Source organism: Mesocricetus auratus, unplaced genomic scaffold, assembly GCF_017639785.1.
Source record: "Mesocricetus auratus isolate SY011 unplaced genomic scaffold, BCM_Maur_2.0 Super-Scaffold_100014, whole genome shotgun sequence".
Classification (NCBI taxonomy): Eukaryota; Metazoa; Chordata; class Mammalia; order Rodentia; family Cricetidae; genus Mesocricetus; species Mesocricetus auratus.
Window position 1 is genome coordinate 51,844,197 of NW_024429197.1, and position 27,039 is coordinate 51,871,235.

At 43.0% G+C, this 27,039-nt stretch overlaps 1 protein-coding gene across 1 annotated transcript in view; it reads left to right on the top strand.

Annotated features, from left to right (window-relative positions):
- Positions 1 to 27,039, top strand: part of Saxo1 (stabilizer of axonemal microtubules 1) — a 106,923-nt gene that overhangs the window by 53,210 nt on the left and 26,674 nt on the right. The window contains exon 2 of the mRNA XM_013116488.3: positions 21,635 to 21,814. Within this exon, the coding sequence (XP_012971942.2) occupies positions 21,635 to 21,814 (180 nt within the window). The remainder of the gene's footprint in view (positions 1 to 21,634; positions 21,815 to 27,039) is intronic.

The window sequence follows — 27,039 nt, forward strand, 5'->3', positions numbered from 1 at the left end:
GTCAGCTGAGTCAGAGAGTGACAGGGAGGGGACAGGACAAGATGGATCCTCCAAGAACTTGCCCCAGTGACCTATCTCTTTTTTCCAGTTAGGCCCCACATGCTTTGTTTGTATGTTTTTATTCTTGGAGACAGGGTTTTACTACGTAGCCTTGGCTGTCCTGGAACTAGCTCCATAGCCCAAACTGAATGCAAATCCACCTGTCTCTACTTCCTGAGTGCTGGGATCAAATGTATGTACTGCCACACCTGAATAAATCTCATCTCTCAATTTTCCAGGACCTCCAAAACAGTGCCACCAGCTGGGACACATGAACCTCTTGGGGTGTACTTTATATCCAAGCCTTACCTCTTGATTTCTTAGTTCTTATAATGGGGGTGTCTTTGTGGTCTGATCCTGGCAAGCAGGGGGTGTGGAGACATTCTTTATTTTTCCTAGGGACGGGGTTGTTGAGAACCCAAGGTATCTGGCAATGTTCTTAAAGGGGCCTTGTGCACCCTCTGGGTAGGAAATGGCTGTGATGTATGTAGATACTGGAAGAGTCAAGGCTTAGTGCAGCCAGGACACAAAGGAGACTGGGCCAGGAGTGGGTAAATGGAGAATCAAAGCACAGAGAATGGACAAAATGATGGGGTCCATAGAATCTGGGGGACCCTGACCACGAGGCTGTGTAGAGGTTTATTGGGAATACCCCAGGTTCATATTCTCAAGATTGCAGCAGACCTGGTTCTATGACAGCCCTTTGTAGCCTGAGACTGTATGGTTCCCAGCTTCAGGCTTTGCGCCTTCTAGTCTAAGAATTTATTGTAGTGATTAGGTTAATATAGACAAAAGATTAAGGACTGTGCCAGGTACACAGACTGCTCAATAAGTGTCAGCTTTTATTGTGCTGTCCTCAGAGGTGAACAGACTTATTGGTGTATAAACTATATTTATGAACAAATGGCAAAGACCCCATGGAGAAGTTTCTAGCAGGACTAATACAAGTGGGAGGCCTTTGAGGTGAGGAAAAGAGGAGGAGTAACTGTAAACACCATAGATAGCTGAGAATTTTACTTATGAAAAGATTTTGTGAGTCTTTCCATAAAGAAGGTATATGCATATATTCTACCAGAAATCAGAAGTGGCACAAATACCCATAGCCTTGCCCTCTCCTAACACCTAGGACTTTGCTGGAATCGGGGAATCCAGTAAGACACACTCCTTAAATCCTCTGTGCTCTTTCAAAAACCCGAGGGGCTTATCAAGTTCTGATTTTAGCTCACACACACACACACACACACACACACACACACACACACAATCAACTCTATTGATGGTTGGTCAGTTAGCATAAAGCAGGGGACTGCCTTTGTATTTTATAATGCTGTCTTTTACTGAATGAGTGGGGCTTGCATCACTGGTAAACATTAGTCTCCAGAGGTAATATATTGAGAAGGTACAACTGAAGGGGAGTGATTTAAAAAGATTCCCTTTAGGCAAAACGTTTGGGGAGAAATAGAGAAAAAAATATTTAATGAAATCAGAGGCCACTTTGACATACTGAATTATGAACACACAGTGCAGGGAAGTAATTTCGTTCCATCTGCTCAGCTGTGGTAATAATTAAACTTGAAGTTCAGTCTCCTACTTTTTGGGGGGGTGGGAGTAAGGGGTGTCTTATAACAGTGACTTCAATCCCTAAGAATCAAATGCTTGTTTAAAAGTATTTATTTTACTCCAAGGAATAAATTTAGTGAAATAAGACTATTTTCCTAAAATCATTCCATTCATTGTTAAATTATTTTTCTTTCAGTTTAATGACATTATGGGTGATTTGGCTCAGTTTCTGAAACTCTTCACAGAGGCAGAGAGGAAAATGATGTAGATTAGCACTGCTAAGTACTTTTTGATGGCAGATACAACTGCTGTTGAAATCTAGCCATCAATAGGTGCTGTGAAGGTTTCAAGAATTGAAGCAAACAGCTCTGGAGCCTGGGGACTGTTCAGTCCATGATGGTAGCCATTGGCTTATGAGCAGTAGAGAAATCCCCACTGTCGGTATTAGCCATTGGTTGCTAGATCTGGAGCTTTCTGTCAGCATGCCTGGGTCTGACACTAGCTGCTGGGAAGGTCTTCTTTTTTTGTGTCTGGTCAGTGAAAAAGCACTTGCTGGGTAGAAGAGCTGTGGATGATCTGACTGGGCTGTGTGTGTGTGTGTGTGTGTGTGTAGTGAGAAAGCCCACAGCGTGAGACAAGGCCCATGTATAGAGACGGAAAGGCATTGAGAACATGAGCATCTGACATGGTGGTCATGACACACCACCTTTGGGTGCCTCAGCCAATGGACTATGAAGTGTCTGATAAACCACTGGCAATCAATAGCTTAGAATTCTTTATTTTCATTTTATGTGTAATGTTTTGCCTGCAAGGTACACTGCATGTGTATCTGATGCCCGAGGCGGCCAGAAGAGGGGACTGGATCCCCTCCAACTGCAGTCGCTTATGGTTGAGAGCGGCCATGTGGGTGCTGGGAACCTAAGCCAGTTCTTCTGTAGGAGCTGCAAACGCTCTTAATTGCTGAGCCATCTCTCTAGCACCAAGATCAGTAACTTTGAAGGCACCCACAGACTCCAGGGCCTTTCAGTGACTATATTAGGGTATCACAAGCATGATGGCACCCTAGAGAGGGATGCACAGACCCTGAGACACCTTTCAGAAGATGGTGGCAGCTGTCCCTGAAGTCACACGTTTGGGATCTCCTCAAGTTGCTGTTGGTTAGCCCTTGAAATTGCAAGCAGAGAGATGCATGCGGATAGGGAACAGCGCCAATGGTCAGGACAGCCTACAGCCAGGCCTTATTTATAAACTCACCAGGAACATTGAGTTATCTCCCCAAACTCAGGAGCCAGGGGAGGAGGAGGAATCTCATGAACTCCTGCTTGGGGTCATCTGATCCCCACGCTGGCTGACAATGCCAGGTGAGCCTATCCAGTCCCCGTGTAACCCCTGAGGGGTGCAGAAGCACAGCGCTTTGTTCTTCATACAGGATGAGAAAAGGGGCCAATGGGGTAGGAGAAATTATGAAACCAATAAATGCATGCAGAGTGGTTGCCAGAGATTAACGTGGTGTTTAGCACAACTGTTATCTTTTTACCTGAATTAATTATATGAGACACTTAACATGTTGACACAGCAAGCCAAACATCTGGGGTTTTATGGATGGTGGCGTTTATTCAACTGTTTGCTTTTCTTGCTCTCCAAGTAAGTCCTCAATCAGCAGGTCCATTCATTCGTACCCTAACGCTGTGCTCGGTGCTCAGGTAGGAGGGCATCATATTGTGAGCAATCCCCTTGAACAGTCCTCAGAATGACACTGGGTAGCATGAAAGGGGTATCAATTGTTCTCTAATACTGATTATGACATGAACCCTCTTGGCCTGGCCTCCTTAACTGGGATATTGGTGCTTGCGGCAGTGTGTATACATGTGTCTGTCAAGCTTAATGGCCAGTCCAGCTCTTAGAATCTCATAAAGAATGAGACAAGATGATGTAATGGAACTGTAGGAACTGTGCATGTTTACAGATTGTTTATCCATCTAAAATATTAAGTGTATGAGTGTCCCATCCCAGGTATTGGCTTAGCTGGTTATTAGTAAATGAGATACATTTTCACTCAAGGAACATAGTCTGGGCGGCACTCACTTTTTTCAAGGTTTGTTTTCATTTTTGTTTATGTGTATGTGAGAATTTGTGTGAGTGTAAGTCACATATGCACAGGTGCCTGTGGAGGCCAGGACAGTGTTGAATCCTTTGGAGCTGGTGCTATAGATGACTATAAGCCACTCCACCATGGGTGCTAGAAACCAAACTCAAGGGCTTTTGGAAGAGCAGCAAGTGCTCCTAACCCCATTGAGCAATCTCTCCAGCCCCCTAAGCAACACTGTTTATTATTATGGGACCAAGGCTATGATGAGAGTAATTGCAGGCTTCAAGGCAACCACGGTTAGCAGTGAGATGGCAGGTCTAGCAGATTCCCTTGTTTTAAAGTAGGCATTAAAGAGACCTGGGTGCGTTTTTGTGAGGTCTGTAAGAAAGCCTTGAAAATATATGTTTAGCATAGCTGTAGGGTTTCTCCTTAAGGCACAGGGGTTCTTGGGAAGAGAGGAGAACTCCAGTCAAGTGTGTAGGCTTGCTGCTTTTGGCTGGAGGATATACTGAGAGACCATGTGGGAACAAGCCCAGTGCAGCTGCCGTGCGGCACCTTCGGCGTGTGAGAGGGGAGGCTTCCTCTGGCTGTTGGCTGTGCCCTTATCATCAGTTTAAATCAAGGGCCTGTTTTGTCCCAGGTGGTTGGACTGAAGCCCTGTTGGCCTCGAGGGAAGCACTTGCTTAAGCAGATACACTCTTGTTTGTGTAGGCGCAACCTCTCAGGGATTTGTTTTAATTTTTTCCTTAATTTGGAGGAATTTAAATCTGCAAAACAGAACAGAGTGACAGTTCCTCACAAGTCCAACTCTTAAGCATAGACAGTGATGAAAGACCAACCACATTTGGTGCCTACATCAACTCCAGCCATCGCATCATTTCACTATGACATTTCCGCATTGCGCATCTCTAAAAGAACAGACATTTTTATGTGCCATCACAATGACACGGACACATCTAAAAATCCAAGGATTAAAGAAACAAATTTTCCTTTGCCCCTTTCTTCTGAAGCCCAATGCTCTATGAAAAATTGCTAACATACAACAAAAATTAAAAGCAATTGGAAATGAATGGCTCCCAGCATGGACACAACTCTCCTGCTCATCCCATCCTTCATTCCACCAATCTACCTTTCCGTGCATTTGAAAGTAAATCATGGAGACCAGTAAATCTGTCCTCTGAATAGTTCAGCCTTAATTTCAAAACCTAGAGCACAACAGCTGCTTGCTTTCCCCCTTTGAAGTAAAATGCAGAAACCCTCAGGCCTACTTTTGATAAACTCAGGTGCCTAACCCTGGTTCCTATCTAGATAAAGCCACCGCCAGCACTCAAAAGAATACCTGTGTTCCTCTGCTTCAGCCCTGCCCTCCTCTCCCCAGGGTAATTGCTGACTTGATGGGTTTGATTTGTTTTTCCCACTGAAGATTAGGTCCCTCTATCATCTGGTTGGCTCCTTTCCTTTCAAACTCTCTCTCCAACCATTCTCGCCTCCCTTCTCTGTAGCTCTCTGACAGCCCACTCCCTCCCTGTTGATCCTTGTTGCTTATCTGAGAATCTTGATCTGCCCATCTGTTCCTCTCCCTGCAGCACGGCCTGGTCCGTTTCCTTTACAAGCTGCTGTCACGGGTGGGCAGGGTCGCTGACATTTCTTGTGGCCCTTCTCAGAGATTTTTTTTGAGCGCCATCCTACCTTTCTTGACGCTTTTGCCATTTTAAACGTACCTATCCTTTGAGTATTTTACATGTATACAATGTATTTTGATCATATTTACCCGTAAGTACCCCCAGCATCCTTCCCTTACCCCTCCCAACTTCTTCTTTTTTTAAAATAAGCTACAGAGACTAACAAGCTTCTTTTTTTGGTCATTCTTAAACATGCCATTCTCTATAAAGTTTTGTTTTTATTCCCTTTACTTCTTGGCAGCTTCATTCACATTTTATGGCTCCGTTGTCAGTCCAGATGTCTTCCAAACATGTTATTCCTTCCTTCAAGTTATCATGTGCAGCAGCCTGTGGACGTTTGTGCCAGGATTTCTTTGCCTTTCCCCCCATTTCATTTGGTACCTGCAACAGACAGGCCTAAACAGTCAGGTGTTCTTTGTCCCTAGACTCGGCGTGACCTCAGAACCTTTTCAGTGGGCACAAACCCAGGCAGTGGCCTCTGCTAGTTGGCCCATTGTTTGCATCTCCATGCCAGTTACTTTCTACTGCCGTGGCAAAGCACCTTGATCAAGTCATCTTGGAGAACAGACAGTTTATTTTGGCTTATGGCTCTAGAGTCTGTCTTGGCAGGGAGACGTAGCAGCAAGCAAGCAGCAGGTGTGGCAGCTGGGACAGCAAGCCGCGTGCTTACATCCTCAAAAAGCAGAGAGAGAGAGATCAGGTACATGTGAGGCTTTGAAACTTCAAGACCCACTCCCAGTGACATGTCCTCTAGCAAGGCCACATCTAGAGGTTATGGGAGATATGCCATTCATACCACCACAATGACCACCACTCTCCCCTTCTCCTTATCTAATAGCCCACTGAGCCCAGTTGGTGCTGTCTGCACATGCATAGGTATAGGACCATCCACTGGAACAAGGACAACCTACCAGCAGCCATACCCCTGAAGACTGGCTCTCTCTTCCCTAGTAGCCACCAGCTGACAATAACTCCTTAGCTAGGGGTGGGTCCTTGGTGGGCCCCTCCTCTATCCGTGCTGCAATGTTAATGAGCTTAGTCTTGTGCAGGTCTTGACCATGAACCATAACATCTATGACTGCATGCATCACACAGCCACGTTTTATCTAGGATACTGTTTCATAGCACACCTCTCCACCCTCTGCTTATCTCCTAATCTCCAGAGCTTTCACCAGCTGAGTTGGGTTGAAATCTCAAGAGACAGTTTTAATTTGCCTTTTTCTGATAGCCAATGCTGTTGAACATTTTTAAAAAAGTGCTTACTAATGGCTGGTGGGATTGGTCAGCAGGTCCTAAGCTTAACGACCTGAGTTCAATCCCCTGGACTCGAATGGTGGAAGGAGGGAACCAGCTTCCGAAAGTTATCCTCTGATTGCTACAGGTACACTGTGGCATGTGTGTATGTTCTCTGGTTCTCCATAGACAAATTCACACAAAATAAAAAACAAAAGAGCAATAAAACATGAAGACATTAATAAAAACAAGTTTTAAAATAAGTTTTTTTATTAGAAAAATAATGGATGTTATTGTCATTATGACTTCATACATGTACACCCATGGTACATATCTCATATTGGGTTCCCTATTAACACCTCTTGTTCCCCTTGTTCTTTATTACTGGTCCTATTCTTCCTTCAAAGACTCACCCTTCTACTGCATGTTTTGTTAACATGTAGATTGTGAAATTTTGCATTAGATAATCTTTAAGGTAATGTGTTCTCCAACATACGGAGGGGTTCTGAATTGTTTTCTATTACCCAGGATCCAGGATTAACCACTACTAAAGAATGTGTCCCAGTTTGTGGCCCCTGCTCCTTCACTGTGGGCAGAATATTCACTGGAGCTATTTAAAAATGGCTTATAGGTAAGGTGAGGGTAGGGAGTAGGAGGAGTGTTGCCTAAAGATTGCCAGGAACTATGTTCAAAAGTTGTCTTATTTTCTGTTGAGTGCTCAGCCCTAAGTGAGACTTCTATTTCATCTCTTCTAAAGTTCAGGGAACATGCTGGAGGGGGAGGAAGAAAGAATGCAAGAGGTGGAGGACAGGGCAGAGCAGTGGAATACTGTCTTCCTGGCACAGCACATTGGTTGCACTCTTGAACTCATAGCAGTTGTGGTTACCTGCACAAGACCTGCACAAGACCGGGACTGTCTGTGCCTGGAGGGAGAAGACGCTCTTGAGGCCCCACCCTTCCCTGAGGATCTATAGACAGTTAACTGTTGCTGGGAAAGGGAGGACCATTTTCTTCAGTGGTGTAACTATTGGTAAGATGCTTCTGTAAATAACTTTTCACTCCTGTTTCTGTAAGCAATCCTAATGAAACTCATTGTGTTACACATACATACACAACACACACAACACACACACACACAACACACACACATGACTGGAAGTAGAAGAGGACTAATTGGGAGGAGGAAGGGGATTAGTGGAAGTGGAAATGGGACAAAGTAGGTTAGTGGGGTGGGAAGATGATCAAAATATTATATATATTTCAAATTTCATAATAAACCCATTATAAATCATAATTAATATTTGCTAATAAAAGTATAAAAAGCATCTTGTTTTGCCGTCTGTAAAACCATCTCACTTGGCCCTTGTCTTTGGGTATAAGGATAAGAAAATGAGTTAGTAGTTATCCTAAGAGTTTATAAACTACTACTGATAGATTGACCCGCTTTTTGGGAAGTGTTGGCTCTGTCAATGGGCCTGGATTTCTGGGGCCATGAAAGAAGCAAACTTTTCTCCAGGGACATGGGTCCTCATCTCAAGCTCCTGCCTTTTGTATCCGTTTCTGCTCTCACAGCCACCCTAGGATCATTCAAAACTACCACTGTACAGTGGCGACTTTTATGGCTTGAGGTTTGGGAATCCTTGTCCTCACTACACTGAAAACACATTTTCTTTAGCAAGTGTGTGTCCCAGCAGCTGTGAGAGCTCACAAACTTCCATCTACTGGGAAAAAGGAAAAACAGACTGCAAATCCTTTAAGAGCTTGAACTTTGAGTTCTAAATTGGGTAGAAAGTGGAAGCCAGTTTCGAGGGAGGTGACACAGGGCTGTGAGTGAGGCTGTTGCTGGCCAGCTGTGTGACCTCGGGCAGGGACGCAGTGTCTTTGAGTCTCAGCATCCATATCTGCACAGTGTAGTGGAGGGGCTGGCTGGTCTCCAGAGTCTTCCATGATCCAGAAGTCTGTATTCTTTTCTGTTACTATTATCACTTTAACAACAGTCTCCTGTTCACACAGTAAAGGGAAGTCCCAGAGTTTCCAAGAACATTTGGAATTGTATCTACTTGTTAGTATGCACTGGGGTATTTTCTGTGTCAGTGGAGTGTAGCTAAAGAGAACCTGGATGGGCCAAAGATCTGCCCGGGAACTGACTGGCCTTCGGGATATCCAAAGGCCACACACACACACACACACACACACACACACACACACACACACACACACACACACACACACACACACACCCTATTAAGCATTGGGTTATCCAAGAAGCCAGGAACAGAGTTAGTAGATACACATTATACCTCATTAAGCCGGGTGGCATATAGTTGTAATTAATTACAAGTACAGTTTGGTTACATCATCTTCTGACCATATGAGCTTGAGTAAGACGACATCTTCTAAGCCTCTGTTTTCATGCTTGTTAAATGGGTATAAAAATGCTTCTCTTATTGCATTGCTATGAAATTACCTGGAAAAAAGAGAAACTCTTCCTGGAGGGCATAACAATTGCATCATACCTGAAGCCTATTAAAGACAGAGTACTTGGCAGCCATGTTGTAACCATGAAAATTAGTAATAAGAATCATTACACAAAGCATTATAGGAGATAAGGGATACCAAAAGAACACTTGTACAATGGTGTTACTATGAAGGACACTACTTTTTCTTCAACTTTTAATTTTTAGAGTACTATATGTATATCCCCTCTTTTTTTCCCTTTCAACTCTCCTATGTTCCCCCCTCTCAAGTTTGTGACTTTATTGTTATGTGCTTAGGTGTACACACACACACACACACACACACACACACACACACACACCCTATTAAGCATTGCTTTTAATGTGTTTAGGACTGACTATTTGCAACTAGATAAGCCCTCAGAGGGGTTGTTCACAGAGAAGACTGATTTTTCCCTTTTTCAGCAGCCACTGATGGGACCTCGTGAAAGTTCCCTTATCTGAATTGGAATGTTGACTGGTTGTGTCATTATATAAGTCTTGTTTACTCAACCATATTATTTAGATTGCATGGGTGCAGCTTGTCATGTCTAGAAGATACTAGCTAACAGCAGGCATCCTGGTCCTCTGGCTCTTAAACTCTTTCTGCTCCCCTTTTGCAATGTTCCCTGACCCAGGTATGGAGGCTGTATTGTAGCTGTACCAATTGGGGTTGGTCCTCTCCGGTCATGGGTAATTGGCTTAAGATCAATTAAATAGCTGTTGGTTACCCCCAAGATAATAGTACCACTATTACACCATTGTGGGTATTTGGCTGGGCCAGTAATATTGTGGTTCATATGTTATATTTAATTGTATGTTTCACAGTAACTAGCAGAGAATATTTTGAATGTTCTTAGTACAAAGAAATGTTTGAGATGATGGACATGTCAATTAGTTTATTATTATTATATATTATACATATACAGTATACATGTATTGAAATATACATTTACTATAATTCATAAAATATGTACATTTATTTTATCAAAGAAATAGAAAATTTTAGATGAGAAATTAAGATGGCCGAATAGAAAAAGAGGCAGGAACATCATACTATTCAGTGTCTGAGCAGAGGGAGCATCACAGTCAGTGAAAGTGTCCATTAGGTTCAGCAGTAGCCCTAGGAAAGCTGTGTGTAGATGGGTTAGTTGAAGGGCTGTGTGGGTAAAAGGTACTTGTGAAAACCTGGCAACCTGAGTTTGATCCCTGGAACCCACATAAACATGGAAGGAGAGGACAGATTCTCTAAGTTTTTTGTTTTTCGAGACAGGGTTTCTCTGTATTGTTTTGGAGCCTGTCCTGGAACTCTCTCTGTAGACCAGACTGGCCTTGAACTCACAGAGATCCGCCTGCCTCTGCCTCCCGAGTGCTGGGTTTAAAGGCTTGCGCCACCAATGCCTGGCTTCAGACTCTCTAAATTGTTCTTTGTCCTCTACACACACGTTGCGACTTTCCGCTCCCTATAACACATAATTAAAAAAACTTAGATGTGGCATCTAGGATGGGCCTTCGAAAATGAAGCATTTCATAACAGTGGAGATACAGGAGAAGAGCAAGAGCAGGGAGTGATACAGGCTTATCAAGGGGAAGCTCAGGGCTGTAGGTTGAGACAGATTGTGGGAGAACATCATTTTCATGTCTTAGGATTTCTGATGATGTCCCAAGAAGGTGGTTTTAGAGGATTCAAGATACCAATCACAAAATAGAAAACAAAACTTGGTTTGTTGAGACAAGGTCTTGTGTAGCCCAGGCTGGCCATGAACCCACTTTGTAGCTGAAGGTGGCCATGGACTCCTCATCTTCCTGCTTCTACCTTAGGAGTGGTGGGATCACAGGCATGCACCATTAGTTTTGGTTTAAAAATATTTGTAGGCATTTGTGTCCAGCTATATTTATAGAAAACATTGGGCATCTATGTGGGGCAACTCCTTTGAACCTTCCAATTACAGATCCGTGCTTTCCAGTATTAAAGTTGGGGTCACCTATGGCTGCTGAGCAACTTGTGGCTAGTCTGAACCGAGATATACTATAAATGTACAATAAATGCCAGATTTTGAAGGGTATAAAATAAAATAGTGCAATAATTTTTATACTGAGGGTTTGTTGAAATGAAAGATTTTTGAAGAAGCCGAGTTAAGTAAAGCTTTATGTTTCTTTTAAGCATTTTCATGTGACCAGCAGACTTAAAGGTGACAGATGTGGTTTGTATTTGTTGAATGGCGTTATTCTAGAGGGAACTACTTTATGTCCTGTTATCCCTTCTAGGGTAACCTGAGGCACAGCTGGCTTGAGCCAGATGCATGTTGGGGGTAATAGGACCTGTGCTGTGTCCACAGCTGGGTGGTGTCCATTATTTTTTGAGCTGCAATATTGTTATCTGCATGAGTCATTGGGTTGGACATTCTTCACATCCCCTCTCAGTTTTAAAGCTCTGACTCTGGTTTGGAAGCAATGTTCAGAGCTAGCCATTGTTTTCTTGTGAATTTCATCAAGTCCCTACGACACCCTTTCCCAGGTGTCAGAGTAAGTGGAGACTGTTTCTTTTTCTCTCTCAAGTGGAAAGACTTTAGAGAGGTCTGTCGAATGGAAACACGCTTTGCCCTCCCTGTTTCATTCTCCACTGTTGGACCCATCTAGGCTTTTGTGAGTGGGCACCAGAGCAAGGTGGTCAAGGCAATTGTTCAATGACACTGGTATCCCAGCTAGAAAGGCTTTCAGTCAAACCTACTTTCAAATGTCCTAAGAATGGTGACCCACAAACTTTGTTTAGATGCTAACTGGTTCCATAAACACAAAAATCTAAGTCTTGTACATTTGGGCTGTACTGAAGGAACACACCAGTCATTTTCCTTTTTCTTGGTGACTTATAAAAGCCTTTCTTTTTCAAAGGATTTATTTTTTCAAGGGTGTATATGTCTTCTGTGCCTGTCTGTACCTGTTGTGTGTGTCTCTGTATGTGAGTTCAGATACCTTTGGAGGTCAGAATAGGGTACTGAGTCTCCTGGAGTTAGAGGTGATTGTGTGACGTGGGTGCTGGAAGCTGAACGTCTTCCTCAAGAGCAGCAAGCTCTCTTACCAGTGGGGTCCTTTCTTAGCGCTGTAAATACGTTCCTTTCCAGCAGTTCTTCTTCCTGGACAGTACCCTCCTTCTGTCTCCCATTCAGATGTTGTTTGAATTTCTCAGATGCGAGGTTGGCTTCTAGGACAGAGCCCTCAGACTTAGTCTTTATTCCAAGGGGCAGGTAGGTAACTAAAGACGCTGATCTCAGAGTCTTGAGAGAAGTATCAGGGTGCTGCTAGGGTACAAGCAGAGGAAGGAGATGACCCCCTTGAGCAAACTTAGACAACGAAACGATTTTCACTTAAAAAGAAGTTAAGGTGTCACATATATGAGTACTATGTTTACATTATTTCCCCATTCCTTCCCTCCCTTCTTTTTTTAAAACCAAGATTTAATGTACATTTATTCTTAACACATGGACATATAGTATAAAGATTTCATACTGAATAAATGATGTTCATTAAGCCAAAAAAGGAAAACAAGGAGGAATTTATATCAAATTTTTAGTTACATTGTTGAAATACAAATATGCAGATTTTATCACTGAAATAAAAAACTCAAATGTATTCCTTCATTGGGAATTTTAACTGAACCTAGAACCTTTTCACACCTTGATTAGAGAGGAAACAAAACAAAGCAAAAACCCAGAAAAAAAACCCTTTAAGTTGATTGGCTACCGAGACAGCAAGGACTTTTTTTCAGAGACCTGTACAGCATCGCACCAAGAGGAGTGATGTCTGGCAAGAGATTAAATAGCTGTACAGGTCACCAACTTGTTATCTCATCATACTATGAAGGGGTAGCTGGGAAGGAGACCAAACTGTAGAGATTCAAGGGTATGTGCAATGTGCACACACACACACACACACACACACACACGCACGCACGCACGCACGCACACACACACACACACACACCCACGGCAGCACAGCCACTGCAGCTGAAGGTTAAAACCAGTCTAAGAGGTGATCTCAGGGTTATTCATACAATCAAGGAGGAGAGATGGAGGTCAGGGTGTTGTAGGTTCACACATGATACTTTGAGGGAAAAGCCTTTTTTTTCTTCTTCAATATTTAACTAAAAACATTTTAAAAGACTACAGCTTGCTGCTGACCCAGCGTCTTCTCTCATTTCCATGTGAGACATTATTATTACAGAATGTTTACAGTATCAGGTATACAGTACAGTACATGAAAGGGTCTACACACTACTTCACAGGCCTCTCCAGTGAACGGGATCTGCTCACAACTGCCAACTTCTCGGTTCTTCCGTGATTGTGAATGGACAACAATAAACCACACAGTTCAGCAGTCACCTTTTGTCCTTCAGGGTTTCTTTGTTTTGTATTTAAATTTTTTAACCATTAAAAACAGTTATGAAATGTGACATCCCATTGATGCAAGAGCCAGGAAAGCCATTCCCCTCCCCCAAACTCACTTTAAACAACAGTAACTTTGGTTAAAATAAAAAGTCTATGTAGGCAGAGCTTTGTCTGTTCAAATAGGGTGGGGTCCTGAGGGAAGCAGGTGAGGATGAGGAACAGAAAGGCGTGAGGGAGTGGGGTCGGGAGAGGCTTTCCCAAGGGAGAACCTGGACAGCACAGGGTAAACTGGATCCTGAGGTGGTTTTGCATAAATAAAGGGCAACAGTCAGTTTCTAAGTTCTACACACACACACACACACACACACACACACACACACAGAGCCTGCTGAATGCATTTCTTATTGTTTGTATGTATATGTGTTTAGGGTTGACCAGTTGAGATTGGATAACTTCTCAGGGGGCTTGACACTGGAGAAGACTGATTCTCTGCTGCCATTATTACCTAAAGTTCTTCATCTAGGTGCTTGTGAAATTTCCCCCGTCCCCATTGGTATGTTAACTAGGGGTGTCATATGCAGGTCATGTTTAAGAAACTGCATTGTTAGATTTAATGGGTACAGCTTTCCTGCCATATATAGAAGATTCCTGCCTACGGGAGATGTCCTGATTCTCTGGCTTTAACAATCTTTCTCCTCCCTCATCTGCGATGTTCCCTTTGTCTTAGGTGTAGGATTGTGTTGTAGATGTACCCACTGGGCTAGGCACTCCAGGGCCAGTTGATTTTTGCTCTTTGACTAGTTGTATATTTCTAAAAATTGTTTTTTAAAAATATTTTATTTATGTGAGTGTTTTGCCTACATGTATGCATGTGTTACATGCTCCGTGTGTGCCTGGGGCTGGCAGAGGTAAAAGAGGGCATCAGGTTCCCGTGTTACTGTAGGCATGGATGGTTCTGAGCCACTGTGTGAGAACTGGGAAACAAACCCAGCCCTCTGCAAGAACAAGGGCTCTTAACTGTTGAACCAACTCTCCATCCACAGTTAATGTACTTCTGTAATGGTCTCTAATGAAAGGTGAGACTTCACGTGTCTGTGGGTGTAAGAATAAGGACTTAGACTGTCGTTGGGAATCCCAATGGGTTAGGAAAGTGGCAGTAGTGGATTCTCCTCTAGAATCCATGGCCTCATTACCCACAGAAAGTGGGCTATGTCTGTAAACCTTGTAAAATTCCAGATAGGAATTACCTCCTGTTGAGTGGGTCTTAAGTCCGATTAGACGGCTGTTGGTTAACTCTAGGATATAAGTGCCACATTGCAATGTTTGGAATATCTTGCCAAATGAAACATTTTTGAGCAAAATTTTTTGATATTTTAAAGTAAGACAAATGTTCAGTTAACTCATAAGTCTGGTAAATAAAACCTTTTTAATAAATATATGTCAATAGAAATTTCCTTTAATGGAACTTCAGTCTGTATGGAAGCTTATTGCCACATTAAAATCCACTCTCATGATACAGACCACACTGCAGAATTTTGCCATTAAATTTATTTTTCTTTTGAAATAAGTGGTTATAATATACTGCATTTAAAAGAAGTAGCGATAGTACAAAAAAGAACATTTTACTGGTTTAAAGGCAGGGGATCTGAATAGGGGAAAGGATTAACCTGCCTATAGAGTTCATTATACTGAAAATGCCTGACTCCAAGGTAGGCTTAATAAGATCTTGACTTTTTTCTTATAGTGTGGGTGAGCAAAATACATGTGCATCAGTATTTTTGTTAGGTTGAACTTCCTGGCTTTTGGTTTGAGGTTTCCGAGAATCCTAAAATGGTTGGCCTTTAGTGAAAACTCAGATAATTGGGCTGATTATGAATATAGAAATGAAGATAATCTTTTTATATACAATGGGAAATGTTTTATTTTGCAAACACCAGCTTATCGGCAGAGTGAACTCATCTATGTAGCAGCTATTAGATATTTTATAAATATACACAAAATATAATCAGTATTGTATATTAAATGCTAACAATGTGTGCTTTAAAAAGAAAACAAGTTCTATTGATCATTTAACAGCAGAAAGTACAGGGTCTGCGGAGTTTTTTTCCCTTATACTTTCAGTTATTTCATAGTTAAATGCAGCCTGGCCATACTAAGTGGAAGATTCTCGAAGTCACTCATAAGTTTAAAATTACATACCATTCTGAGTAGTATGATTAAATCTATTGCCAGCTCACCAATCATCACTATATCCAGTGTGTCTGTGTGCTGCTTACCCTCCAATATTTAGTTAACTGCTCATCTATCAGATCAACTTGTGGTACTGAAGGGATTATGCACAATAATCTTATATTACCTAATAAGAGTCTCACAGTACAAAGGCATCTGGATACACCAGAGGGAACAAGTAAAGTGCCTCCTTACGTGCAAAGGTGAGTTCTCAACTTTAATGAAGAAAAAAAGCCATATGCTGAGATCACTAAGATCTACACTTAGTCATTGCTAACCTCTCTCTAACCTCTTTCTGTGCCTGACTTATAAATTGCACATAGGCCTGGGTAAGCACGGATCACATAAATGCAGTACAAATAGGGTTGCGCATCGCCTATGGCTTCGGGCGTCTGGCAGTGGTTTTGGAATGTATCCATAAGCAGGGAGGCTATATATCAAACACTTACACGAGTCAGAAGCGTTTGATAATAAAAATGAACAGCGGTCAAGACAACATCCAAAGGCCTTTTCTATTTACAAGCTTACAAACGCAACAAAGATGAACAGGAATTTTACGGAAAGGCAACTTGCTATTCATTTTGATGTATTTGGGGCCGGCTACAGAGGGACAGACAGAACAGTGGTGGCAGCAGTTATCTGCTGAGTTAACTACAGGAGCAGCTTAACTGCTGTTGCCTGGATCACAGCCCTCTTAACCTTTCACCCTTTTAAAAAAGCAACAGGCTACTTTTTAGGACATTTCTAGAGTTACAGAAAATTAGGTAGTACATTTTGTATTAGTACTGTAATTTGTCAAGTAAATAAAGCAATTTTGGTAGTTTATGAACAGAAGTTAAATAAAATTTATATGCATATGCACACTATATATTTAATAAATATAAATGATGGGCGTATAATTTATTGTTGCTTGGAATTGAACCTAGGACCTCATCTATGCTAATTAGGTTTGCTATCACTGGTCTTTGTACTCCAACTGTCATTATTTGATATTATGGTTATTTTTTGCCAACTGTGGTAGGATCACACACTTGTAATACTGATACCTGGAAGGCTGAGGCCAAACAATGTTTAACTTTGTAAGACAGCTGACATGGCAAAACCCTGCCTCAAACAAAACTAGTTGATTAACCAACCAAACAAGTACTTTCTGTATTATCACTTCTGTGTTTGTTATGTTATTTGAGGTAGAGCCTTTGGTCTAGGTCATAGGCCAGCCTGTGTAGTCCAGGCTGACTCCATTCTTGTGGTCCTCTTGTTTCTCTGTCTGAGTGCTGGTGTTACATACTGCGCCTTAGTTCTGTTGAGTTTCACAAATGTCTAGATCTCACTGGTATTACATACTGCGTCTTAGTTCTGTTGAGTTTTACAAATGTCTAGATCTCATGTGTTCTTGTTTGTTTTCCGTAGCTACAATAGACCACTCTGACCAAAATCAAATTAGGGAGGAAAGGGTTTATTTGGCTTATACTCCATGCCACAATCTGTCATTGAGTGAAATTGGGAAAGGAACTCAGGCAGAGTTCATGGAGGAATGCTGCTGCTTACTGGCTTGCTCACTGGCTCAGCTAGTTTTTTTTTTAATACAGCCCAGACCATGTACTTAGGGATGGTGCTACTCACCATGGGCTGGGCTCTCCTCTCACATCAACCATCAATCAAGACAATCTCTCACAGACAATCTGATTGAGATAATTCTTCAAAGAGGCTCCCCCTTCCCAGTTGGTTCTGAGTTGTTTCTCATGACCTGGTGCAGACCTGTACAGGCCCTGTGCATGCTGCCTCAGTCTTTGAATTCATATGAGAATTGGTTATGTTGCTTTAGAGGGCTTTGTTTTCTGATGTCCTCCATCCCCTCTGGCTCTTATACTCTTTCTGCCTCCTCTTCCTCAGGGTTCCAGGAATTTGATAGGCATCATGTGTAGGGCTGAATGCTCCAAGGTGTCATTCTGTGTGTAGTGTCTTGGTGTGGGTCTCTGTCTTTGTTCCCATCTGCTGCAGAAGGAAGCTTCTCTGATGATGGCTGAGCAAGGCACCAATCTGCTTCCCTGGCTGGCATCTAGATAAACTACACTCTATCTGTTCAATTACTACTACCTTTATATAGTTGCTTCAGTTTTGTGTGATTATCAATAAGGCTGTTAAAATATACATGTCAACTTTTCAATTTTGAACCTAACTGGGTAAACACTTAGGAGTCTGATTTTTTTTTTAGTGAGACTGTGTGTAGCTTTGAAAGAAGACTTGCTAGCTGAGGACTAGGGGCTTAGTTCAGTCATGAGGCAGCACCGGGCTTTATCTAAAACCCTGCAAAACAAGCAGGTAACAAGAAAGCCCACTCTTCTGCCTGTATACTTAAAAATATTTGCTTATTTACTTTTGTGAGACAAGGTCCCTCCATGTAGCTCAGGTTTGAGTTTCTCCAACTTGTACCTTTTGAGTGCAGGGAACATGGTTTACACTTTCCGTCATTACCAGCAGAGAATTAGAGCTCCTGCTCTCCTGTATCCTCATGAGTGGAAGTAGCTTTACATTGATTGGGCAACCATGAACTCCTGGTCTCTCTCATCTTTGATACCATCCCCCATGTGCTGTCCTAGAGTACTATGTTTTGCTTTCTGTAATTAAAATGTAAAATAAGCTGTGTGTGGTGCTACAAGCCTGTAATCTTTGCCCTTAGAAGGCTAAAGCAAGATTTTGAATTTGAGGTCAGTCAGGGCTATACAATAAAACCCAGTTAAAAGAAAAGTTAAGCCGGGCGTTGGTGGTGCACGCCTTAAATCCCAGCACTCGGGAGGCAGAGGCAGGCAGATCTCTGTGAGTTTGAGGCCAGCCTGGTCTACAGAGTGAGTTCCAGGACAGCCTCCAAAACAATACAAAGAAATCCTGCCTCGAAAAACCAAAAAAAAAAAAAAAAAGCTAAAAATATTAATGTTATTTCTTGGTATGGTTAAGGTGGAAATCATTGATAGGAAGTTTGTCTTAAGATGTTTGGTATCTGCCGTCTTACACCTATCAGAATGGCTAAGATCAAAAATACAAATGACAGCTTATGCTGGAAAGGCTATGGAGCAAGGGGAACACTCTTTCATTGCTGGTGGGAGTGCAAACTTGTATAGCCTCTTTGCAAATCAGTGTGGTGGTTTCTCAGAAAACTGGGAATCAATTTACCATAAGACTCAGCTATAGCACTCTTGGGCATGTACCCAAAAGGATGCTCAGTCATACCACAGGGACACTTGCTTAATTATGTTCATAGCAGCGTTATTTGTAATAACCAGAACCTGGAAACAACCTAGATTCTCCTCAGCTGAAGAACGGATAAAGAAAATATGGTACAATTACTCAATGGAGCATTACTCAGAGGTAAAAAGCAATGGCATTATGAAATTTGCAGGCAAATGAATGGAACTTGAAAAAAAATCATCCTCAGTTAGGTAACCCAGTCTCAGAAAGACAAGCATGGTATGTACTCATTCGTAAGTGGATATTAGGTGTAAAGTAAAGGACAGCCAGGAGACAATAGATAGCCCCAGAGAAGCTGGGTAACAAAGAAAGCCCAAAGCAGGACACATGGATTTCCCTGGGAAAGGGAAATAGAAGAGATCTTCTGAGTAAACTGGGAGTAGCAGGGCCTGAGGGGCCTATGGGAACACGAGGGATCAGGTTGCAGGACTTAAAGATGTGAGGGAGCAGGGGGAAAAAGAAAGACATTAACAACAACAAAACCTCCAAACTATACCAAGACAAAAAAGATATTGGTATCTGTTGGTTTGCCAGCTCATGGGCATTGTGTGTGGATACACACAAAAAATTATATACTACCTATTTAGTTTTTGGGAGCTGTAACAGCTGCACTTTCTCCATCTGTAAGTAAAGAGTGTCATTTAACATGTATGTAAAATGGGAAAGGCTCAATATAAATTGTAGCTTACAGTGTTCATTTATAACTCATTTAATTTTTATACTTAGTCATTTCATCAATAAATATTTCCCAAACGCTGACTATGTTTTAGTCAGGCTATTAAAGATGTATTGGGGATGAGCTAGATGAAGGTTCAGAGCTTGATGGACGAGGTGAGCTTGAACAAATGGTTAATGAGAGGAAGTGTATGCTGGCACTTGGAAGGAAGAGGGAGGGTGGTAATATTTGTCTTTAGCCAGGACATACTTTTCTGAGAATGTAATAATTGATACGAGGTTGGAAAGAATAGATGAGCAGAATTGCTGTATGAAATGGTTTGCTATTGAATTGCTATTGAAATAGTTTGTACTTGGTAGATTCAGAACTGAGGTGGAGAGTAGGCATATGGCTCAGTGATCAAGAGAGTGCTTGCTGTGTAGGCCCAAGAACCAGAGTTTGAGTCCCCAACACCCATGTAAAGCTGGGTATGGCTGCTTGTGCTTGTCATTCCAGTGTTGACAGAGCTGGCCAGCCAGCCTGATCAAAATAGCGAGCTTCTGGCTATAGAGAGGATTTGTTTCAAAAAATAGGTGGAGAGTGATGGAAAAACTTCTAACATCCTGCTCTGGCTTCTTGTATGTGCATGGATGGGTGTGTGCTCACTTGTGTGCAGTGATGATACTCTGAGCTGACCCAGGAACTCAGCTAGAAACCATGCCAGTTTGGCCTAGAGCCTTGGAGTACATCTATTAGAAATAATGGAATCTTGGCAGGAGACGGAGAAGGGGAGGAGTGGAAGCCTTGACTTTTGCAATGGAGGTCAGCAACCAGCAGTATGGATGAAAGGGAGTGAGGGTTTCAGAGAAAGAAAAAGCCTGGAGGGCCTGGGAAGGCATGCTTAGGCTTCTGAACAGTTTCTGAAAGTAGAAAAAGGAGAAGCGACACTTAGAAAAGCAGGCAGACTTAGCAGAGCAGCCATGAAGGGAGGCTCTGTAAGCAGCTGTTTCGAGTGAGGGGCTTCTGGGAAGGGAAAGTACATTACCTCATTAAAAAGGGATAATTGTTTCATTTCTTTACTATGACTTCTGGTGAGTCAGCTTTGGAGGGGTAATTTGGTGAACACCCGTCCAGGTGATTGTCTGGTCCAACTAGATTGGTTCTTAAGGGAGGGGGCTGTCATATTTAGTGTTCTAATCTTTGGAGCAGATCAGAATGTCATGTCTCCACCCAGGGCCAGGGATAGCTCCTTTTGGCCAGGAGGGCTAAAAAGGGCACTTGTGTTTTTCTTTCTAGTGTTACAAATAGGAAGTGTGGTCTATGGTGGGACCTCAATGGCCTCTAAGGGTACTAACCCATGTGTAATTACCTAACATTCTTCATCCTTCCCCTGCAAGAGCAGAGACCCTAAAATTGTGAGCTGAAATTAACCCAGAGGTCCAGTACCAAAGCCATGCACCAGAGGGGATTGATGTCTAGACTAGAGTCTATGTTGCACCCTAATGTGAAGCTTCCACGTAGGGGTGCTCATTTAGAGGAATAAGGATGACAAACCAGAGCCCTTGCCTGGCATTCCTGCCTAGGACCAGGACCAGGACCAGGACCAAAGACATTTCTGGCTTCTGACCAAGGATAAGAGTGGGGGCCTGGAAGCTACCTGACCAATGTCTAAGTCTGGTTTCTCAAAAGAGCAGTTGGAGTGTCCCTCAAAAAGGTTTGACACCATAGCCATTTATAATGATATGCACTATTTTAAACACGTTCACAACAATGTGACATATGATAGCTGAACATCAGCCATGCTTGTGTGTAATTTTAGGATCCACATATTTTGATAAAACAATTAAAGTTAGACTATTTTAAGTGTTGACATGCACATAATATGATAGAGGAAAGAAAAGGTTAAATTCCGACTTTTAATGGCAGCAGTCAGTGTCACATTTGGAGGACATGGCATTTTCAGGCTGTATGCTCTCCTTTCAAGAAAGTAACTAACCAAACTGTCCATGTATCTTTTATAGGCGGCATCACTGTCCACATCTCCCTACGAAGATTTATGATAAAACAGAGAAACCATGTCTCCTCTCCGAGTACACCGAGAATTACCCTATCTATGAGTCGTACCTACCCAGACATTCCTTTAAGCCCAAGGGGGTTTACAAGAAGGGATCCATACCAATGGAAGGCCTGACTACATCCAGGTGAGGCTAACAGCTGGAAATGGCTGGGAGGAAAACAGTAATGATTAGTGTGATGTCATGATAACAGCACTTGCTGTTAGTACAGGGTGGACGTGCGACATTAGTGTCTCAATGCTAGATGTTTCTGAAAGATACCCTTCTACTTGTTGGCTTGCCTAACTGTTCCCAAACACCCTCTTGCTGAGAAGGAATTCCTGCTTGTTAAAGTGGGGGTTAGGAGGCTAAACTGGTCTAATTAAAGGTGGGAAGTTGTATTAGAAGGAAAGGAGGAGAAGACCGCTACTGAAAAAAGTTTTTGACTTTCTGGAAGCCTCCATAACAACTTGGATGGTTAAAAAAAAAAAGACTAGTACTAAACATTGGGCCCTTTTGATGCTATACTATGGATTTTGAGTTAGAGACTCCACAAATGTTCAAGATACATGAAAAGATACACAAAGAATGAATTTTTCAATTGCTTCTGATATACTCTGGTTGATTTCCAAGTTGAGATTGTCAGTGTCATGCAGGTCCCCATTTCCAAGGACTGGGGAGAACACTCAGTCTCCGGGTTCTGTGATCACAAGACTGTGCATTTTCCATGGACAGTTCTCTTAGTGGCCTAATGATGATGATGCTTGGCTTGATGATCTAGTGGAGTGAGGAACATTTATGAGTGCAGTTGGGTGGGGTTTCAGACCCAGTTGTCAGGTCCTCATTCCCCAAATGCAGGATTTCTGTGCTGTGGAGTTAACAAGATTTCTGTGCTGTGGAGTGTACACCATTTGTTCCTTCACAGCACTTAGATGTTTCAGGAGCCTGAACAACTTGCTGAATGTCTTCCTATCGCTCACCCTTGCATCATAATTTTGAGTGGTTTTAATAATGATTCCAGGTGGCCCAAGGTGGAGCATGACATCTTTCTCCCAAAATAATGGAAACTTCCTCTCTTGAGATTTTGACTTGGAGGTGTTCTTATCTAAAAAACAGGTGCTGTCTTCTAGACTCAGAAGCCATGTCTAGGTTAGGGCAGGAGGTCCCCTAGGGGGAGCAATGAAGCTAAGGGATTTCTGAGCTTGGAAAGAACTACTGGACAGGGGCATCTTGAGAATGGGGTGTAGCCAAGGGATTTCTCTGGCACCAAGCAGTTGTAAATGATTTGGTTTTAAGCACAACTGTTCTGGCTCCTGGTACATTTGAACAGTGTAACACACAACTGCTTTTTCAACCTACAGCTTATTAAATGATCTGAACTTTACAGTCTGGGCTTCATTTTGCTAAGAGAACATCATCTCTAGGGGTCTGGAGCTCAAGGCAAAGACTATGTGCTGCTCCTGAGCGAGCATTGCTTCTCACAAGAGACGTCAGGCCACACCATGGAGGAGTCCTGTGTATGTGTGCAAAGACGCAGTTGCTGGAAGGGGATGAAAGCATTGGGAGGTGACTTCAGACTCTATTTCCTCCTCCCAGGTGTGGCCATTCTCATCTCCTTACATCAAGTTTTCAAGGAACAAAGATCACTTTATTGTGAAATGAAAAGCACTAATTTCAGGCAGCATTATGACAGAAAGGTATTTTCTGTCCTGAAGTATAGGAAAGGGAGCTTGAGGCTTGGATGTGGCAGATGTTCTTGCTCACTGTCTGACTCTTACGAGAGAACAAACACACAACAACCCCCTGAAGTAGCAGGGTCTCTGTGCTGCTTCCCAGCTCTGAGGCTCTTGGATCTGGTACCCTACATACCCTCCTCTTTCCTGATGCTGTTTTGCAAATCATAAAATTAACCTCTGACCTGAGCTAAGTTATCTTTGCCTGTGTCATTTATAACAATAAGACCATTTCCCAGCAGGTGGGCCTCAGTCAGAGCCACAGCAACAATAAATCCAGTTTATATCAAGAGGTCCCCAGCTACTGAAAGAATTTCCCAAACTATTAATGATTACAGGGCTTTAAAAAGAGAAAGGGGTGGAATCCAGTTACTAACGGGCAGGAAGAAAAGCAGACCCAGGAGCTGGGTCTACCCTGTTGTAGGGCACTTATGTGTAAGGTCCTAAGTTCAAGCCCTAAGCTGAGACTTCAGGTTGGGGGGCAGGAGGAAGCTGACAGGGGACTTTTTAAAAAATCATACCGTAGGAAGAGGAGCCAGGCACTAACTCACAGGGCAGTCACTGTCCTGTACCTCAGTCTCATTGCTTCTCAATCCATGCTTGCTGGGGTGATTTTCAGACTGTGGAAAAGCTGAACTATTTTCAGGAATGCAAGGCAGCCTGCCTCTAGAGGCTTTTAGGGGGAGGGTGTGCCATCCTGTGTCTGCATTACCTCTGGGGCTGCACAGATTGTCACCCGTCTGTTCCCAGGACCCTTGCTGCCACAGCACCTCGCTCATGTCCCTGTCTACAGGTGGACTCTGCATAGTGTCTGAGGCTGGACCTGGGACTCCCACCTGCTGCATGAAAAAGTCATTTGGTCCCGGCTTGGCTGAACTTGGTGATTAAGTCCAGACACAAAAAACACCTGGCTTCTGGAAAGGCTATCAGCGCAGCACGAGGCATGATTACAGCTGCGCACAGCTCTTACTGACCATAAATTGTGGGGATTTAAAGCAGGTGTCAGAAGGAGAATGCCTGCGATTTCCAGTCCTCTTTACTGGAAAACCTTTTTTTCTTCTCCCCCCCCTTTTTTTTTTAAATTTGCAGCCTTTGGTAATTCTCTTGCATAGGATTTGCCTTTAGTTCGGCTAGCTCTGACATCAAATTATAAAGAAAGTTTGCATTTGTAGCCTCATTTCCCGTTAGGCACGTCACTGGATGAAACACTTGGGCCCCCACTTGGGACAGTATTTCTGTTACCTAAACCAGCTTCAGCAGTGTTAAACAGTACCTTAAAAGGGAGTGGGACACGGGCAGAGTGGATTAGAGGTGTGTGTGCTCACACACATGTGTGTTTGTTTGTGGAGGGGAGGGGAGAGAGGAGAGAAGAGAGGGGGGAGGGAGTGATGGATTTGACTTAAGGATGGGGATGGTAGGGTAGAGTTATTACTATAGAGGAGAGAGAGGAGAGAGAGACAGAGAGGGAGAGAGAGAGGGAGGGAGGAGAGAGAGGAGAGAGGATTTAGTTTAAAGGCAGGGAGGGGGCAGGGATGGTGGGGTGGAGTGGGATTGCTGATGGAGACTCTCATTTACTGATAAGACTTATTGATAAATCAGGGAGATTAAGGGAGGAAAGAACTAAAAGAGAAGGAACATCTGGCGCCCTTTTCCAAAGCCAGGAAGGATGCAGGCCACAGGAACGAGCAGCGTCTTGACATGCTTGTTGAGCCCTATGGGTTTTCTTTGCGGCGACGTTTGGATTCTGCTACTCAAAGCTACAGCACCATGTTACCTGTGTGACAGGGTGGCTTGAGGACTGACAAGCCAAGCAGATGAGGTCCTCAACACTAGCTTGACAGCGGAACTTTGGAGCCTTTGACTTCCTTGGTGTGCGCCCTTGATTGAGTTTCTGGACATCTTGTCCATTATTTCATGAAGAATCTTAACGTTCCTGGTGTTCTGTTTCTCTTAATCTTACCCTTTTTTGCTCAGATTAGATATCTTTTAATCAGTTCAAGTTATGGAGGCCTTCTACTCTTCTGTAAGCCCAGTGAATTATTTTTTTTCTGAGATAATGTATACTTTAGATTTTTTTTTGAGATGAGGTCTCATTCTGTATCTCAGGCTGGCCTAACCTTATGATCAGATGCCCATCCTTGATCCCGAGTGGTGAAATTTGGGTGTCATAGGGGTGCGCCATCAGGCCTGGCTTTAACTTTTGGAGTTTCCATTTGGTTCTTTGGATACTAGCTTTTAGTTCTCTGTCATTTTCTGGCTCTTAGTTCCTTATGACTTCATCTTGCCATTTCTCACTAAGTATAATTAAAGTAACTGCTTTTGAGATCTTTGTTATGTCCAGCGTCTGGTCTGCTTGATGTACATGGGTCACATTTCCCTCAGAGTGTCAAGTCATTTTTGATTGGTACTGGGCAGTGTTGTGAACGTTGCATTGGGAGACTTAGGACTTAGCTTTTTTTCCATTCTTCTGGAAAGCATTTTTTTTGTTGTTTGTTTATTGAACAGGTAATTTTTGATTAGGCTCAAAGTGCAAATTCCATGTTTTGGGTGGCAGCCCAAATTCCATTGCAATTCAGTTATCCTTAATTCGGAAGCCTGCTTCTGGCGTATGAGGCAAGCAAGGCCCAGCCACTTGTAGAACTTTGACTTTTGCTCCTTCTTCCCATGATCGCCTCACATTTGCTTTTCTGGGTTTTTGTTTATCTTTTTTCTTTTTCTTTCTTTTTTTTTTGTGAATAGAAAGAATCTGGCACAGGCTGGTTTTAGCTGCCTCTTCTGGCACAGGCTGGCAACTGCTTTCAGGCTGGAAGCTGTGACTCACGAGTAGTTTAGGAAGTGAAGCAGCAAAGACTTGAGCCAGGGCTGTCCCCTTCTCCCACCTGGTGGCTCTATCCCAGGACCTGTTGGCTGGGCTGACTCCAGTCCTTTCCAGCAGTTTACACATGGTTTCTTCTAGACTTCATGGAATGGGGGCAGATGTTAGCTCCTGCCTCAGTGGGATTTGAGGAGCTAAGAGCAGAAGAAGAAAGAGTATTGTATACTTGGATCCTGGGTGTTGTACTAGATTCACTTGCTCCAGGGATGATGTCCCACGGGGAGCAGTACTGCGAAGGGGGTCTCTGTCAGTGTTCTGGAAAAGGCTCTCCAACCCTGCCCAGGATGACAGAATGGCCTCCTTAGAAGGTGTCTTTTGAGCTGGGGAAGTTTGGAAATTACATAGGGAAATAATGAAATAAATCAAAGATGAAGAGTATACCCCCACCCCAGTAAGAGGAGATTGTAAGAGGACAAATCATGAGAAGCGGGTTGACTGAGGCCAAGGAAAGAGATGCTTAAACATGAATTTGGGGATAGACACGGTGACTGATTTATCTATGCAGCAGGCTAAGGGTGAGAGAGACTGATTCTGAGATGCCTTGGCTAGCATGTGAAGTAGAATTGCCTTTGCTGGTTGGGGAATGTGTGGGTGGAGAGGAAGTCATGTAGCCTCTTTCTAGAGGAGAGATGGGATGAGGAGAGGTGCTAGAGAAAATGGAGTCCTGTGTGTATGAGTGCACATGTGTGCACGAATGTGTGTGCGCATGCATGCACATATGCCACATTTTGTTTATTTTCCTTTTAAATGTGGGAGAGACTGGG